The 16,232-nt window shown below is 40.1% G+C and overlaps 1 protein-coding gene across 1 annotated transcript in view; it reads left to right on the top strand.

The window, feature by feature from the left end:
• The window catches only part of LOC126163202 (dynein axonemal heavy chain 3), a 1,221,238-nt gene that overhangs the window by 1,081,041 nt on the left and 123,965 nt on the right, over positions 1-16,232 (top strand). Inside the window, exon 58 of the mRNA XM_049920156.1 lies at positions 5,743-5,993. Coding sequence (XP_049776113.1) covers positions 5,743-5,993 — 251 coding nt within the window. The remainder of the gene's footprint in view (positions 1-5,742; positions 5,994-16,232) is intronic.

Genomic DNA, 16,232 nt, shown 5'->3' with positions numbered 1-16,232 from the left:
CTGACCCATGGCCACATTCTCTGATGTCAGGAACCTCTGCTGCAAATGTGAAGCCTGTCTGATGGTGGTCCACTTGCTCATAGACTGCCCTAATTTGGCTACTTTGGGGCAGCATCTTAATCTTCCTGACATGCTACCTCTGGTGCAAGCAGACGATGCCAAAGTGGCTGACCTTATGTTTTACCCACGAAGGTGGTTTCTATTCATCTCTGTGAGGTAGAACTTTTTGCACTTATTGAATGCCTGAGGGGTTGGTGGGGCACCCCTTCCTGCTCTCCCCTGCTCAATCCCCACTCACCCCTCCCAATGATCCCCTTAGTGCCCTTGCTCAGAGACCCAGTCTGGCCTGTACCCTTTCCACCTTTTTATTCTTTTTCATTTCTTGGTTTTAATGCCTTGTCTTGACTCATCTTTTAATGTCTTGTCAATGCTGTCTTTTTCCTGGGCTTTTATCTCTGTTTTTATTATATTAGTTACATTTAGGCTTTCCAGGATTTGCCTTTCACCTCCTTCCTTTGATGACCACTCTTCATTTGCCACTTAATGGATGAAGGGACTGATGATCTTGCAGTTTATTCCCTTCACCCAAACTTACACCGTTCCAGGTGGCCATGTGAATTCTTATGACTGCTGATGAACCATCCCTAAGTGGCCAGACTATATGGAAGAGATGTTTTGGTGTGGAAGGTATGACAGCTGTGGAAATGCAGGGAGTGTTGGTGGTTGGTTTAATGCAGAGTTGTGGATGGGGCCAACAGAGACAAGGAGATCCACATCCAGGAAGGTGTCATTCTGGGTTGAGGAGGACGAAGTGAGGTGGATGGGAGAGAAGGTGTTGAGGTTGTGAAGGAATAAAGATAGAGTGTCTTGGCCCTGAGTCCAGATCATGAAGACACCATCAGTGAACCTGAACCAGACTTGGGGTTTGACTTTTGGGAGGCTATAAAAGTCTCATTTAGGTGGCTCATAAACAAGTTAGCATAGGAGGGAATCATGGCTGTGCTGCAGAATTGTATGTACACCTACCTTTCAAAGGCGAAGTTGTTCTGAGTTACAGTAAAGTTAGTAATGTGTAAGAGAAATGTGGTAGTGGCTTTGGTGTCTGAGGGACGTTGGGAAAGATAGTGGTCAATAGCGGTAAAATCATATACGTGAGGGATGTTGGTATATAATGAAGTGGTGTCAACAGCGATGAGTAGAGATCCAGGAGGTAAAGAGGTGGGGTTGGTGTGGATAGTCAGTGAAGGAAATGATTGCTGTCTTTGACATGGGAGGCTAAATGTTGGGAATTGGCTGTAGGTGTTGGTCAGTGAGGATCTAAGTTCTTTCAGTGGAGCACAATAACCAATTACCCTGTGGCGTCCAGAATTGTTGGTTTTGTGGATTTTTGGAGCATTCTGGGTGTGTGGGGAGTCACGGGGTACGGCAAAGTGGAATGTGAGAAGGTGTTCCGGGAAGTGCCTGAGGCTGTAGGTTATGATGGACTTCTGGGATGGAATCATTCTGGCAGAGTTTATGGGTGGAGGAGTCAGATAGTTGGCAGAGGCCTTCTGCCATGTAGTCACAACAATTGTGGAACCTTTGTCTGCAGGTATGGAGATTAGGTCAGGATTTGTTTTTATGTTGTGTGCAGCTGTCCTTTCTTCTACTGAAAAGTTGGTGTTCTGAGGAATGGACTGGGAAAGGTTGGTGAGGACAAGGTGGAGGTAAAGAATTCCTGGAAGGTGATCATGGGATGGTTAAGTGGAATAGATGAGGATCACAGTTGGGTGGAGATATGAACTAGGAGAGCACAATCCACTGTTGCGATTATGTTGGCTTTGGTTGGAGAAATTGGTAGCAAAGAAGTGTTTGCATTGCAGGGATCAGGAGAAGGAGGCTGCATCTTTGACAAGTCCAACATTGGTAAATTTAGGTGTGGCGCTAAAGGTGAGCCTTTGGATATGGCTGAAACTTCTGTGAAGCTGAGGACTCTGGTGAAAAGGTTACCAACAGCATTACAGAAATGTTTCAGCTCTGGATTTGGTGGATTGTAGGTATGGAGTTTTGGAGGATGTGGCAAGTTGAAAAGGTCAGCTAGGCAGGGGCTGGTTGCTGCGAGCAATTGCTGAAGAGGAACACTGTGGGTAGGAAAGGGGCAGTATGATGTCACCAGGTCAGAAAGGTTATGGAGGTGGTTTCTGGAATCCGTGGAGCAGGGATCAATTGTGGCATAGAGGAAACAGGAATGCCATGGAAATGGCAAATGAAGATGTTAGATGGTTGCGAAGGGAGTTGTATAGCAGTAAAGACGTGTAAAAAATATGTAAAGACATGCAAAGGCAACTGTCATCCTTTCCACACCAAAACGTCCCTCCAATATAGCCTGGCCACCTGGGGATTATGTTATCTGCAGTGACAAGATCTCCCTTGCACAGTGTGGAGAGGGTCCAACAAGGCCTTCACAGAAGGCACAATCCCCCAGACCCAGTCCACAAACTGATCACCCATGCAGTTTCCTCCCACATCCCAAATCCTCCCACTACCCCCAAGAACCAGCTACAAGGAGTGTCCTCTTCATCACCCGACGCCACCCTAGAGTGGAGCAAATGAACCACATTCTTTGTCAGGGCTTTGATCACCTATCATCCTGCCTTAAAATGAGGAACATCCTACCCAGTACCTTTCCCATCCTTCCTAAAGTGGTGTTCCATTGCAATCCCAACCTCCAAAACATCCTAGTACATTCGTATGCCACTCCCAATTCCAGCCCCTTGCCACAGGGATCATTCTCGGTGCAAGACCTGTTAAGTCCACCCACCCAGGACATCTTATTCCAGTCCTGTCACAGGTTTATCCTACCCTATCAGAGGCTGGGCCACCTTTGAAAGCAGCGATGTCATATGCCTGCTCTGTTGCAATCACTGCACAGCTTTTATATTGGTATGGCTACCAATCAGGTGTCACCAGGATGAACGGCTACCACCAGGCTGTGGCCAAGTGCAAAGTAGACCATTCTGTGGCACAATATGCAGCTGAACATAAAGTGCTTAGTTTCAGTGGGTGGTTCATTACCCAAGCCACATGTACCCTTTCATCCACCACCATATTTTCTGAACTGTGCAGATGGAAATTACCCATAAAACAGGGACTGATGACCTTAGCTGTTTAGTCCCCCTTAAACATCCCCCAACCCATAAAACACATTTCTCCATTCCCAAAATTATCTTGGTCTCAATCTACAGTATCCTACTGCCCCTACATCCTCCACCCAACAGTTTCCACCCCCTCTGTTCTATTACTTCCTTCCAATTCTCATCTCCCACATTGTGCCTCTGTGTGTGCTGCCCTCTACTAAGCACCTGCCTGTCTTTACCCTTCGCTGCTCCTCTCTTTTTTCACTTCTCATTTCCCCCAACCCTCCACATCTCCCTGCCCCACAGCCTCCCAGCATGGTACCTGTTGGCAGCCTATGTACTCCCTGCATGCTCTCCCAGATAATGCTCTTCTCCTTCACCACCCACTCCAAACTGCTGCATTCCTTTCTAAGTTGCCAGGGATGGTGGTCATATGTGCATGAAGTGTGATTTTGTGTGTGTGTGTGTGTGTGTGTGTGTGTGTGTGTGTGTGTGTGTGTTTTATCTTTTCCGATTAAGGCTTTCTCCGAAATTTAATGTGTTAAATATTTGCCTTTTAGCTTGTGAGCAAGGAAAAGCTTAGGGAAGGTTTTAAATTATGCTTAAAGTTTGTGGGAAGTCACTAAGAGCTCTCATATGAAACACTGTATGAATATAAACTGGGTAGTTTGTACTCCATTGAACTATGTGCCTTACAATGATATAGTTGTGCAGTTATGTTCAGCTGTATAGGTCGATACTGTCTGCAAACAGTGTTGAACAGCATTAGTACTAAAGAAGTAATAAATGAAAACTTCTTGCTGATGCTGATGTTTGACTGCATGAACAGCAAAACTGTAGTAAGTAATAAGACTTTTTTTGGGGGGGGGGGGGGGGCCAGGGGGGGGGGGGAGGTCAATGAGAAAAAGGTTTCTAAAGGTTTGAAAGTATGTGTCATCTTTGTAGGAAGTCACCAAGTACTCTTATTCTCAAATACTAGATAAATGTAGTCCTTATATTTGTGTGCCATCTGCTATGCTGTCTCAAGACAAACACACAGTAATACTTGTCTTATTGTGTTAAACTTTTAGCATATCATTGTACTTCTTAATGTGTTGATTATGATGGCATTTTAAAATTTTTAATTTCAGTCAGTAATTACACAAAATTTTGAAAATTGAGCTTTTGTTACCCCTACGCTGCAACTGGTACTGGATTCTGGTATAATGTTTTAGTGATATAGCTTCCTTGTCCCTCGCAGCCTCCCAGACTTGTATCTTCACATTTCCAGCTGTTTCAGTTAACATTAATCATTATTGTCAAGAAAAGTCTTCCTGTAATGAAGATGCTTTTTAATCTTGGCTTGGTGACTTCTTTAAATCTGAATTATTAAGTGTGGGAGTTCTCTTTTTCCTGGTGTCTAATTAGTAAACTAACACAGCATTGGGAGAATCTCAGTGGATTTTTGTCATGTAGATAAACAGTACTTTGAATATTGGCTGTTGGTCCATTGTTACTTCCAATTTCTGTCCTCCATACAGTGTGTTTTTTTGAGCCAGAATTTTTAGCAGCTTTTCTTTGTGTCCAACATGTGCAAACCTATCCTTTTATTTTCCTCTTTTTGTAGCTCAAATTGCCACCCATCCCCATCCTCCCCCCCCCCCCCCCCCCCCGCCTCTCTCTCTCTCTCTCTCTCTCTCTCTCTCTCTCTCTCTCTCTCTCTTTCTTTTCAGCTGGTGGTAATTAGTCTCTCTCCTCCTGAAATACTGTGAAATTGTGTCATTATATTCCATTACATGTTGCATATTACACTCCAATGTCAACAGTGTGGTCAAAAGTGAGCAGATGGGTATTAAGATAGTGTGTGGAAGTAGAATTTGCAGTGCATCTAAAGCTATCTGCAACACCTTCTCTATTCTTCCATAATTGAAACACTACTATTCATTAAAAGGACAGGCTATAGGTTTGTAAAAACTGAATGCAGAAGAGTCATTAAAGCTAATAATTTTTACATCTTATGAATAATGAACCCTTATGTAATTGACACCACTCCACAAACTGAATTGCACATGGACTTAAAATATTGTGACAGGCTTCATCACAGTGTGTATTCCATGTATTGAATAAAGTACTATTTTAAATTATAGATTCAAAGAATCTGTGCTTTTGTGATTCCTGTAAATACATGTTAGTGTGATGTTCAGTCCATATACTAGCACTTTCATGGAAACAAATAAGTAATATATTAACAGTATTGTTTGTTGATGGTAAAACCAGGACAAAATATAATATTGTGTGAGGATTGATCACTAATCACTGAATAGAAATTGTACTGAAAAGAATCACTGAATAGAAATTGTACTGAAAAGCAGAGTGGATGATCACTCACACACACACACACACACACACACACACACACACAGAGTTGCCTCCTGGCATTGCAGGATGACAGGGTGATCACTTGCAATTAGGCAAGGAGCAATTTGTAGAGGAGTAATAATTAGTGGTCTATCCTCACACACTCATGTTGTGCAGTATTAAAGTAGTGGCAGTTATATTTCACTAAGTAATGTCTAAAATGTCACTATAAACTTCAAATGGAAAATGAAGACAATAGAATTATATAGATCTTAAAACTTTTTTACAGGTGTGAAGATGACAAATGAAGCACCAAAAGGCCTGAGAATGAATCTGCTGAGGTCATATTCAACTGACCCCGTCTCAGATCCTGTCTTTTTTAACAGTTGCTGTCAAGTGCGGGAATGGCAGAATCTTCTTTTCAGCTTATGCTTTTTTCATGCTCTCGTTCAAGAACGTCGTAAATTTGGGCCTCTCGGATGGAATATTTCCTATGAATTTAATGAGTCAGATTTGCGAATAAGTGTTATGCAGTTGCAGGTATGGACTTATAACACCTGTTATTTCAGTCCTTTCACTATTATGATGTATAAAGCAGTAAAAGTATAAAGCATGTAAAAATTTGTAATACAACAAGAAAAACAATCAATTATTGACAAATTGATTTAATTGGATGGATAAAAAGCCTACTCACCAAGCGGTAGCAGAACACACACGTAAAAGATGGTTGTAATTGGCAAATTTTCAGAGCCAGTGGCTTGTAAACTATTGTCATGTTTGGGTTTAATGTACACGTGAGGTGACAAAAGCCACCTTGTATGTACACATACAAGGTGGCGGTAGTAGCCTCTACACAAAGTATAAAAGGGCAGTGCATTGGCAGAGCTGTTATTTGTACTCAGGTGCTCCACATGAAAATCTTTACAATGTGGTTATGGCCAAACAACAGGAATTAACAGACTTTGAATGTGGAATGATAATTGGATCTTGATGCATTGGACATTACATTTTGGAAATCATTACGGAAATTAGTATTCCAAGATCCACAGTGTCAAGTGTAAAAATACCGAATTTCAGGCATTATCTCTTATCATGAACAATGCAGTGGCCAATGGCCTTTACTGCCAGAAATACCGAATTTCAGGCATTATCTCTTACCGCGGACAATGCAGTGGCCAACGGCCTTCCCTTAACAATCAAGAGCAGCAGCATTTGCTTAAGGTTGTCAGTGCTAGCAGACAAGCAACATTGTGTGAAATAATCGCTAAAATCAATGTGGGATATACAACAAACATATCCATTAGGACAATGAGGTGGAATTTGCCATTAATGGGCTACGGCAACAGATATCCGACACAAGTGCCTTTGTTTAAAACATAACATCACCTGTAGCACCTCTCTGTATTGATTGGAGCATAGATGAGTGGAAAATGATGGCCCGGTCAGATGAGACATCATTTCAATTGGTAAGTGAGCCGTGGCGGCTCTAACCTTTGTGGCACGCCATTCCACTCATGCCACTTAGGTTGCCGATATCAATTCAGTTGTGTGTCACGAGCTGTGTCTGTGGTCAAAGTGTGTGTGTTGTCGATTTGGCAGGCCTGGGGAGCAAGTTGGCTGGAGGGCACATGGCTGGCAAGTTGTTGCATTTGGGGAACTCATGCTGTCTGGCACGGGCCTCGAGAAGCCATGAAAGGTTTAATCGGTTGGAGGCAAGCCTTGCTAACTTGCTTAAGGATTGGTAGCAGTGAGCTGTAGGGAGACCTACAGTCATCGTGTGCAACCTGGTCTGCGAGTTCCCAGCCTACTCTGCAAGCTTAAATTTTACAGCACCTCAACGACTGCCTGTAAGGATTGGAGGCAATAACACCCTAGCTGGAATATTGCGCCACAATTCCTTCACATCTGTGTGGAGTTAAATGCTGTTTTCTTATTTTTAAGTACTTGATGATGTAAGGCCATGTCTGTGTTATACGGAATGGGACCTGTTATGCACGATCATCTGTCAGTGTTACTAATCGTAATTTGTGTTCTAGGCCACATGTCATACAAGTGTACAAGTATTCCCTGATATAAATTGTGAGAAGTGAATTTAACTGTAACATTATCTGTGTGGGAGGCAAAGCAATCTTGGAAAATGTATATGGTTGAGTTATTGCACCACCAGGTGCTGAATGTTTTCTTCTGAATATTAGTAATTTTAAGGAGTGTTAAACTTGCAACTGTAGCCACTTGTGACATTAGTTCACATTTTCCACTCATTAGGCATTCTTAATTGTTAGCCTCATTTGTGCAGATTACTGTTCCCTGTGTTGGCACGGTAGCTTTGTAGCTGTCAAATGACACATTACTGTTCCCTGGGCCTAGACCACAGGCACGTTTGCTTTCTAACCACAGCGGCACTTCCATCATCGCATGGCTTCTGGGCTGGCCAGCAGTCCAGTGCTCCTGCCAGTCGCGTCGTGGTGGCTCAAGTTAAGTAAAGTTAGTCGTTTGATGCGTGCCACAGTAGAGCAACACCAATTAAATGGGAACCAGTAGTTTGCTCTATTTGGTGAATTTTATGAGCTCAGGAGGGTTAAAGAGTGTTGCCCAAGCCCAAGCTTCCTCCTCATTAAAACTCTTTAACTACTTGTTTAAACCTCGCACTATTTTTACTACTTCTCAGTGAGTTAAGTTTAAGACCTGTTACTTATCAATATAAATTTTCATATCTTACCTTGGTCCACAGTCATTAGCTAACTCCACTTATGATGAAACTTGGCTGCTTGTTACTTATTGCCTGCAATATCCATCTGCTGTAACTCTCAGCTTACTTTGAATTTTGGGCAATTGTGTGTTTATAAAAGTTTATTGTCAACATTTCTGCTGGTTTGCACCAGTTGGAAGAACATTTCAATTGTGTGTACTCCCAACTTATCTTGAATTGCATATTTATTAAAGGTCATTTTCCGTCTTTGGTTGCAGTCTACCAGTTGGGATTTGTATTTAAATATTATACCTTCCCAGTTTGTCTGTTTTTTATGATTGTGTATTTTATTGCTTAAGAGACTTTTTATTGGTACTTATACATTGCTAAGTGGCCTTCCAACAGCTATGGTCAGTGACCTGACTTGTGATCCTTCCTGTATTTGGATGAATGTTATCCAATTGTGTAATGGTTACCTAAGCTTGGAAATTGTTAGTACATTTAATGGTTGCCATTATAAGTCATTTGGTTGATAAAATTGTCTGCTGAACCTGCTTGAAGCCACACCCAGTTGGTGTGACCTTTTCCCATTTTGGTAACTGTATACTTCCAGTTTCAAGACCTGCTCTTAATGGTATAATTGTTAAAATTTATTTTAATGAATTGAGACTGTTTAAGTTTTGATTGTGAGAATTCTGATTCTTATAATAAGTTCTTTTAAATTGTAATTATAATATTTTTGTTAAGTAATAAATTATATTACATGAAACAACAAATGACAAAATATGAGGGTCCAACTTCCATGTTTTCCTTAAAGCTATCCCAACCCTAGTTTTGAGGTATCAGTCAGACTGATTGTAGGATTTGAGTGTGATGCAGACGCCATATAGCCATGGGCCCAAGTTATCGACAAGCACTGTGCAGGCTGGTGGTGGCTACACATGGTATGGGCTGTGTCCTATGATCCAACTGAACTGATCATTGACTGGAAATAGTTACATTCAGCTACCTGGATACAATTTCAGTCATTCATGGACTTTATGTTCATGACTAGTTTGAAGAACATTCTGGACAATGTGAGTGAATCATTTGATCACCCTGATTGCCTGATATGAATTCCATCAAACATTTATGAGACATAATACAGATGTCAGTGTGTGCACAAACTCTTGCACTGGCAACACTTCCGCAATTATGGGTGGCTATGGAGGTAGTGAAGCTCATTATTTCTGGTGGGGACATCCAATAATTTGTTGAATCCATGCTCTACACCTAGCAAAAGGAGGACTGACATGATATTAGGAGGTATCCCATGACTTTTCACCTCAGTGTAAATGTTTTATGTGAATGGGGTACAATGTTCTGCTGTGCCGATTATGTAGTATGAAGCCATCAGTGCATTTCATTGTGATTTACATGAAGTGAATAAGTATTCATAAAAAAAGCCATATAAAGATTGAAATGTGAAACTGTAGACAAAGACTGCCAGGTGAGGACATGCCAATAACAACGTTAAATAAGAGAATTTTCAGCCTTATGTGACGAAGTGTCCACTATTCATTTTGTAATGTATATCAGTGTACACATGTGATAAATTATGGAGAATCTAGTGAAAATTATGTTTTTCCCTTCGTGAAATAAGATAAATATGTAACAATATTATGAGAAGGAAAATTGCTACTCACCATGTAGCGGAGATGCTGAGTAGCAGATAGGCACAACAAAAATAGTTTCACTCTTAAAGCTTTCTGCCAATGGCCTTTGTCAGCAATAGACACACATACGCACACAAACACTCACGCAAATGCAACTTACACACATGGCTGCAGTCTGAGGCAACTGAAACCACACTGGGAGCAGCAGCACTAGTGCATGATTGGAGTGGCGACTCTGTTGTGGTAAGGAGGAGACTGGGGTGGGGAGGGGGACAGATAGTATGGTGGGGATGGTGGACAGTGAAATGCTGCAGGTTAAGCAGTGGGCGGGGGAGAGGTGGGGATGGGGAGGTCACTAACACCACCTATCCCATCAGAGGCAGGGCTACCTGTGAAACCAGTCATGTTGTCTACAAGCTAAGCTGCAACCACTGTGCTGTTTTCTATGTAGGCATGACAACCAATGAGCTGTCTGTCCACATGAATGGCAACTGACATGCTGTGGCCAACAAACAAGTGGACCACCCTGTTGCTGAATACGCTGCCAAACATGATATCCTTCATTTCTATGACTGCTTCACAGCCTATGCCATATGGATCCTTCCCACCAAGCTTTCCTGAATTGTGCAGGTGGGAACTTTCTCTTCAATACTTTCTGCATTCCCGTAACCCTCCTGGCCTCAACCTTTGTTAGTCACTGTTCTCACCCATCCAGCCTCATCCCTGCTACCATTCCAGCACTACACAGCTGTCATTCCACCACCACACGCAGTCTTTTGTTCTCTTTCTCTCTTTTTCTATCTATTTCTCTCCTTTTCTGCTACTTCCCCCCTGTTCCCCAACTCTCCCCTGCCTTCTCCCTAACCTGCAGCATTTCACTGCCCGCCATCCTTACCATACTACCTGTCCCCCTCCCTGCCCCAGCCTCCTCCTTACCCCCACCCAGTCGCCACTCCCATCATGCGCTGGTGCTGGTGCTCACAGTGTGGTTTCAAATGCCTGGGACTGCAGTTGTGTGTATGAGTTGCATTTGCGCGCTCTTTTTGTTGTGCCTATCTCCACTATATGGTGTGTAGCAACTTTCCTTCTCATAATTTGTTACATTTCATGCTGGATTTTACTCAAACCCATCCCTTGCAAGCCTCCAAATAGTTATTAACATCCAGCATGGCCTCACATCTCTTTGTCAGTTCCCTACAACATGGCCCTAATGTGTCCTCTGCATAACTCCAGGCTCTTTGTTCGCAAAAAGCTGGTGATTCCATCGTTATCTTCCCAGCAGACAAAGGCTCTACCACTGTGGTACTTGACCGACAAGAGTATGTAACTGAGAGTCTACACTAGCTGTCTAGCACATCTACATACAGTGTCTGCCATCAAGATCCCATTTGTGTGATACACACTGTCCTTTAGTCCCTCCTTATAACCTCATGTCCCCCAAGAACTAACACTTCAATCTGTGGAACTTCTTACTCCACAGAAACCACACACCCACACCTTTACATTCTTCCCATGGTCCACAAAGCCAATCATCATGGCACATCCTATAGCTGCCAACAACATGCTGAACAAATATCTGCCTTAGTTAATCAACACCTACAACCCAAGTACAAAGACTCCCCTCCTATATTAAAGATACTCATGCAACATTGTGAAAAACAGTGATAATATATGAGGAATGTTGATGATAGTACACTACTGTTGAAGGGGAAGCTAAATGAAACACAAAATTACAGTTACATTATGCTAAAACACAATATTGCACCACATTAAGTGACTTCATAAGATCTAAGTTCTGGCGGCAATCATAAAATTTCAAACACTGACTTAGGAAAAACACTCATTGAGTGGATTAAAGTAAATTTATTGCGCTAATCATATAATTACTTAAACAGCAATAAGGCTAATTGTTCATCAATATATATTAGTACTGACACTTGTAGAATACACAGTTCTATCTCACAATTTTCTACTAAATGCGTTATGCACGTCATTCATAATTGTCTGAAAATTGTCAAAAAATATAAATACACACTGAAATCACAAGGAAAAGTCTGAACAAAGATACTGCAGCAAAAATTTCTATGAAACACAAAAGTAGTTTACAATGGATGATATGATATGAATTTGGCACAGCACTCACAGGCACACTATGTTGTGAGACACACAGTCCTGGACATAGTCACTGAAAGTTTTTGAGAAATGACACAAACAGTTGCATATATCAGAAATGACATGACTGACACGTCAGAGATGAACACTGTAGCTTGTGGATGACCTACTCAAAATAATGAAAGTCTTGGAGCTTGAACAAAACATGTATTCAACTTGTGGAAGTAGTGATGCTAAGCATGTGTGTCAACTTTAATAGTGTACATCATATTTTTAATCAAACCAAAAGATAACTAGGCAGCACCATTTTTAGTTAAAGTTTAGTTTGTTTATTTGTGAATTCCCATGGTGCTGGTAGGGTTGTGTTAGGATGCTCCACAATCAGTTGAAATTAAATGGTTCTTCATGCAGAAAGTGTAAAAAAACGTGTAGTCAAAGGAATTCAGTGCATTAAGTGCAACTTTTGGTTACATGAGAAGAGCGAAAATGTGTGTCTGAAATTTATAAATGACAATATTCAGTGGACATGCCTCGACTGTAATAGTGATGAAAATCTGCGACTAACATCCACGCTAAGCTCTAAGGCTGAAATTATTCGTCTTATTCAAAGTGAAATTGATGCTCTGAAAGCAGAATTGACGTTACTAAAGCAAGAAAATATTGTATCGAAACGTGAAAAGTGTTGTGCATGTGAAAAAACTTAAAAGTATTAGGTGGACCTACTTTGACAAATATGCAGAGTGACACAGCTGACAAACAATAAAAAATTGCAGGCACCATTACAAAAGAAAAAGAATTGAAGATACTGTGGAACCAAACAAATATAAATGGACCAGCATAACATAAAAAAAAGACAGGAAGAAGCATTACAATAACAGAGAAAGTGAATTCTTTATTATAGGTGACTCATTGTTGAAAAACTTAGCCGTACCAAACTCCAAAATCGACGTTCGACCTGGAATCAAGATGCGTCACTCGCATATACACCTAAACAACATCTTAAATGCAAGAGAGAACACAGCATATAGTTGTTGTTGTTGTGCTTTCAGTCCTGAGACTGGTTTGATGCAGCTCTCCATGCTACTCTATCCTGTGCGAGCTTCTTCATCTCCCAGTACTTACTGCAACCTACATCCTTCTGAATCTGCTTAGTGTATTCATCTCTTGGTCTCCCTGTACGATTTTTACCCTCCACGCTGCCCTCCAATGCTAAATTTCTGATCCCTTGATGCCTCAGAACATGTCCTACCAACCGGTCCCTTCTTCTTGTCAAGTTGTGCCACAAACTCCTCTTCTCCCCAATTCTATTCAATACCTCCTCGTTAGTTATGTGATCTACCCATCAATCTTCAGCATTCTTCTGTAGCACCACATTTAGAAAGCTTCTATTCTCTTCTTGTCCAAACTATTTATTGTCCATGTTTCACTTCCATACACATCTACACTCCATACAAATACTTTCATAAACGATTTCCTGATACTTAAATCTATACTCGATGTTAACAAATTAGCATAGCAGAAATCCAAAAGGTGTTTTTATCCATGTGGAAGAAATTTGCTTCAAAACAACAGTGAGGAAGAAATTGTAAACCATACAAGGAACCTCATCCAAATGGCCAGAAGACTCTACCCGAATTCTAGAATAATAATAAGTGGCATTGTGTACAGAAAATCGGTGAGTGACAGCTATGTGCAGACAATAAACGGCAATATTAAAGAACAGTGCTATAAACTAGGAGTCGTTTTCATTGATCCTAACAAATTTCTAAGTGCAAAGTGTCTTGCCAAAGATGGTCTACATCTGAATAGGTTGGGCTCAAAAATATTCAGTAAGATGTTCATAGATACTTGCCAGATCATAAAAAATAAGGGAAACTTATGAGTAGTGATGGGGGTGAAAAAACTTGTGTAGCATTAAGAAAGACAGAACCAAACCATTATCTGGCAAGAAATGTGCTAAAGCAAAGTGTGATAGTCAAAGTAGGTATGTTATCCACTGGAATATAAATGGCTTAAACACAGATGCTTCTAAAAATAAAAGCTCCAAAATAGATGAATTGGAAATCATTCTGTGAGAATGTGCAAATATTAAAGTTGTTTGTTTAAATGAGCACTGGTTTACTAAGGACACAATTAAAATTCTAAATAATATGGGGAACTTCAGATTATCAAGTAGCTTTTGCAGAAGAAACAAGTTACATCTACACAGTGATATAAATTATGAGACCAGAAACTATTTTATTTATTTAAATGGAGAATGTGTGTTCGAGAGCTGTTGTGTAGAAATAGTGGACTCACTAGCAAATGTTATAATAATCTCAATATACAGAATTCCAGGGACATCAACAACAGAGCTATTCTTATCTAAGCTTCAAATTATGCTAGAAGACCGTTGTAGAGAAAAAAGAAAAAAGTTGTAATAGCTTATGATTTTAATATTTATATCACATGTGATAGAAGCCATGCTTCAAGATTCACTGACTTGGTAAAGAAATATGGTTTCAAATGCCATTTCTTTGAAATGTGCAATCAGCAACATGCAGACAATGTTCTAACTAATTATGTACATGAAGATGTGTATAAATTTTTTCTAGATCTAGGTATTTCAGATCATTGTGCATTGTTCATTGTGCTGCCACAGACAGACAGGAACATTTCACATATGAAAACCCATATGAGCAGGAACTTCAGCAAAGAAAACTTGCTAACATTTAGTGAGAAGCTAAGAGATAAAACATGGCCTTTTCACTATTGTAACTCAAGTGACAAAAACTTTGAGAAATTCCTTAATAGTTTTCTTGGGGACTTTAATGAAACATTTCCACCTAGACTCTGCAGCAGTAAAATAACAAATACAGTAAAGTGGATTACCCAGGGCATAAAAATTTCCAGTGTAAGGAAAAGGCAACTGCTCAGAGAACTAAAATATAATAAAAATACTGATTTCATTAAATATGGTAGACTCTATAAAACCATATTTAAAAGAGTTGTCAAGGCAGCAAAATAATTGGCAAATAACAGGCTAATTTTAAATCATAAAAATAAGACAAAGGCTGTGTGGTCAGTCATTAAATCCGAGTTAGGTGTTAAAGCCTGTAACCAAGAAATTGCAGAAATTGACATTGAAGGAAATACTATTTTAAATCCAACTCAAATACCAGAGTACTTTAAGGGGGGTAGGTTCTCAAACAGGCCGACTTGGAGCAGGAGAGGCATCACAGGACATTTTAATTTCCAGTGTCTACACTTTTACAAATAAATTCATAAAACTTTGCCAGCATCTCCAGGAAGAATTCAGGATTCACACTCATTGCAGTGTAAGTTCGAAAACATAACAAAATATATATATTTTTTTTTACATGTGAAATTTCATCATTTTTTCACTTACTAATGGCTGCATTTGTTGCTATAGGTCCACTTTTCTTCATAAGTTAGAGAGATTCTTTGATGAATTTTGCACAGCATACATACCATACTTATAGGTGTAAGAAACTCTAGAATTTTTTTAATTTATGAAAAACGAATGATCTGTTGTATTTTAAACTTCATGTTTAGAAAAAACACAAATTTTGTAGTTAATTACCTCAATTTTAACACAGTTTTTAATAGATTTGGGAAATTCTAGAGTTTCATACACCTTTAAATATGGTTTGTATGCTGTGCAGAATTCATCAAACCATCTCTCTTACTTATGAAGAAAAGTGTATCTATAGCAACAAATGTTGCCATTAGTAAGTGAAAAAAATGATGAAATTTCACATGCAAAAAAAATTACTTCTTTATGTTTTCGAACTTCCGCTGCTATGAGTATGAATTCTGAATCCTTCCTGGTCATGCTGACAAAGTTTTATGAATTTATTTGTAAAAGTATAGACAGTGGAAATTAAAATGTCCTGTGGGGCCTCTACTGCTCCAAGTCGGCCCGTTTGACGTCCTACCCCCTTAATGAATTCTTTGCAAATGTAACAAAGTCTGATGTAGATGAAACAGATTATCACGACAAAGTAAATCCCTTTGGCCTAGGTGAAAACTCTGAAAACTTTATGAAATTCTCAAAAGTTTCTGTGGAGGATGTATAAAATGCTATTCTTACATTAAGAAACAAAAAATCTGCTGGTTGAGATGGAATACCCACCCAAGTGGTACACAATAGAATTGCAAACCCACTAGCTCAGATAATAAATCAATGTTTTGAAGAGGGCTGTTTCCCAGAGGTACTGAAATATGCTGAAGTCAAACCACTCTGCAAGAAGAGTTCAACAGAGATCATGGGAAATTATCATCCTAACTTGATTCTCCCAGTCCTATCTAAAATATCTGAAA

This window comes from Schistocerca cancellata, chromosome 2 (assembly GCF_023864275.1).
Source record: "Schistocerca cancellata isolate TAMUIC-IGC-003103 chromosome 2, iqSchCanc2.1, whole genome shotgun sequence".
Taxonomy (NCBI): Eukaryota; Metazoa; Arthropoda; class Insecta; order Orthoptera; family Acrididae; genus Schistocerca; species Schistocerca cancellata.
This window is presented reverse-complemented; position numbering and strand designations above follow the sequence as displayed.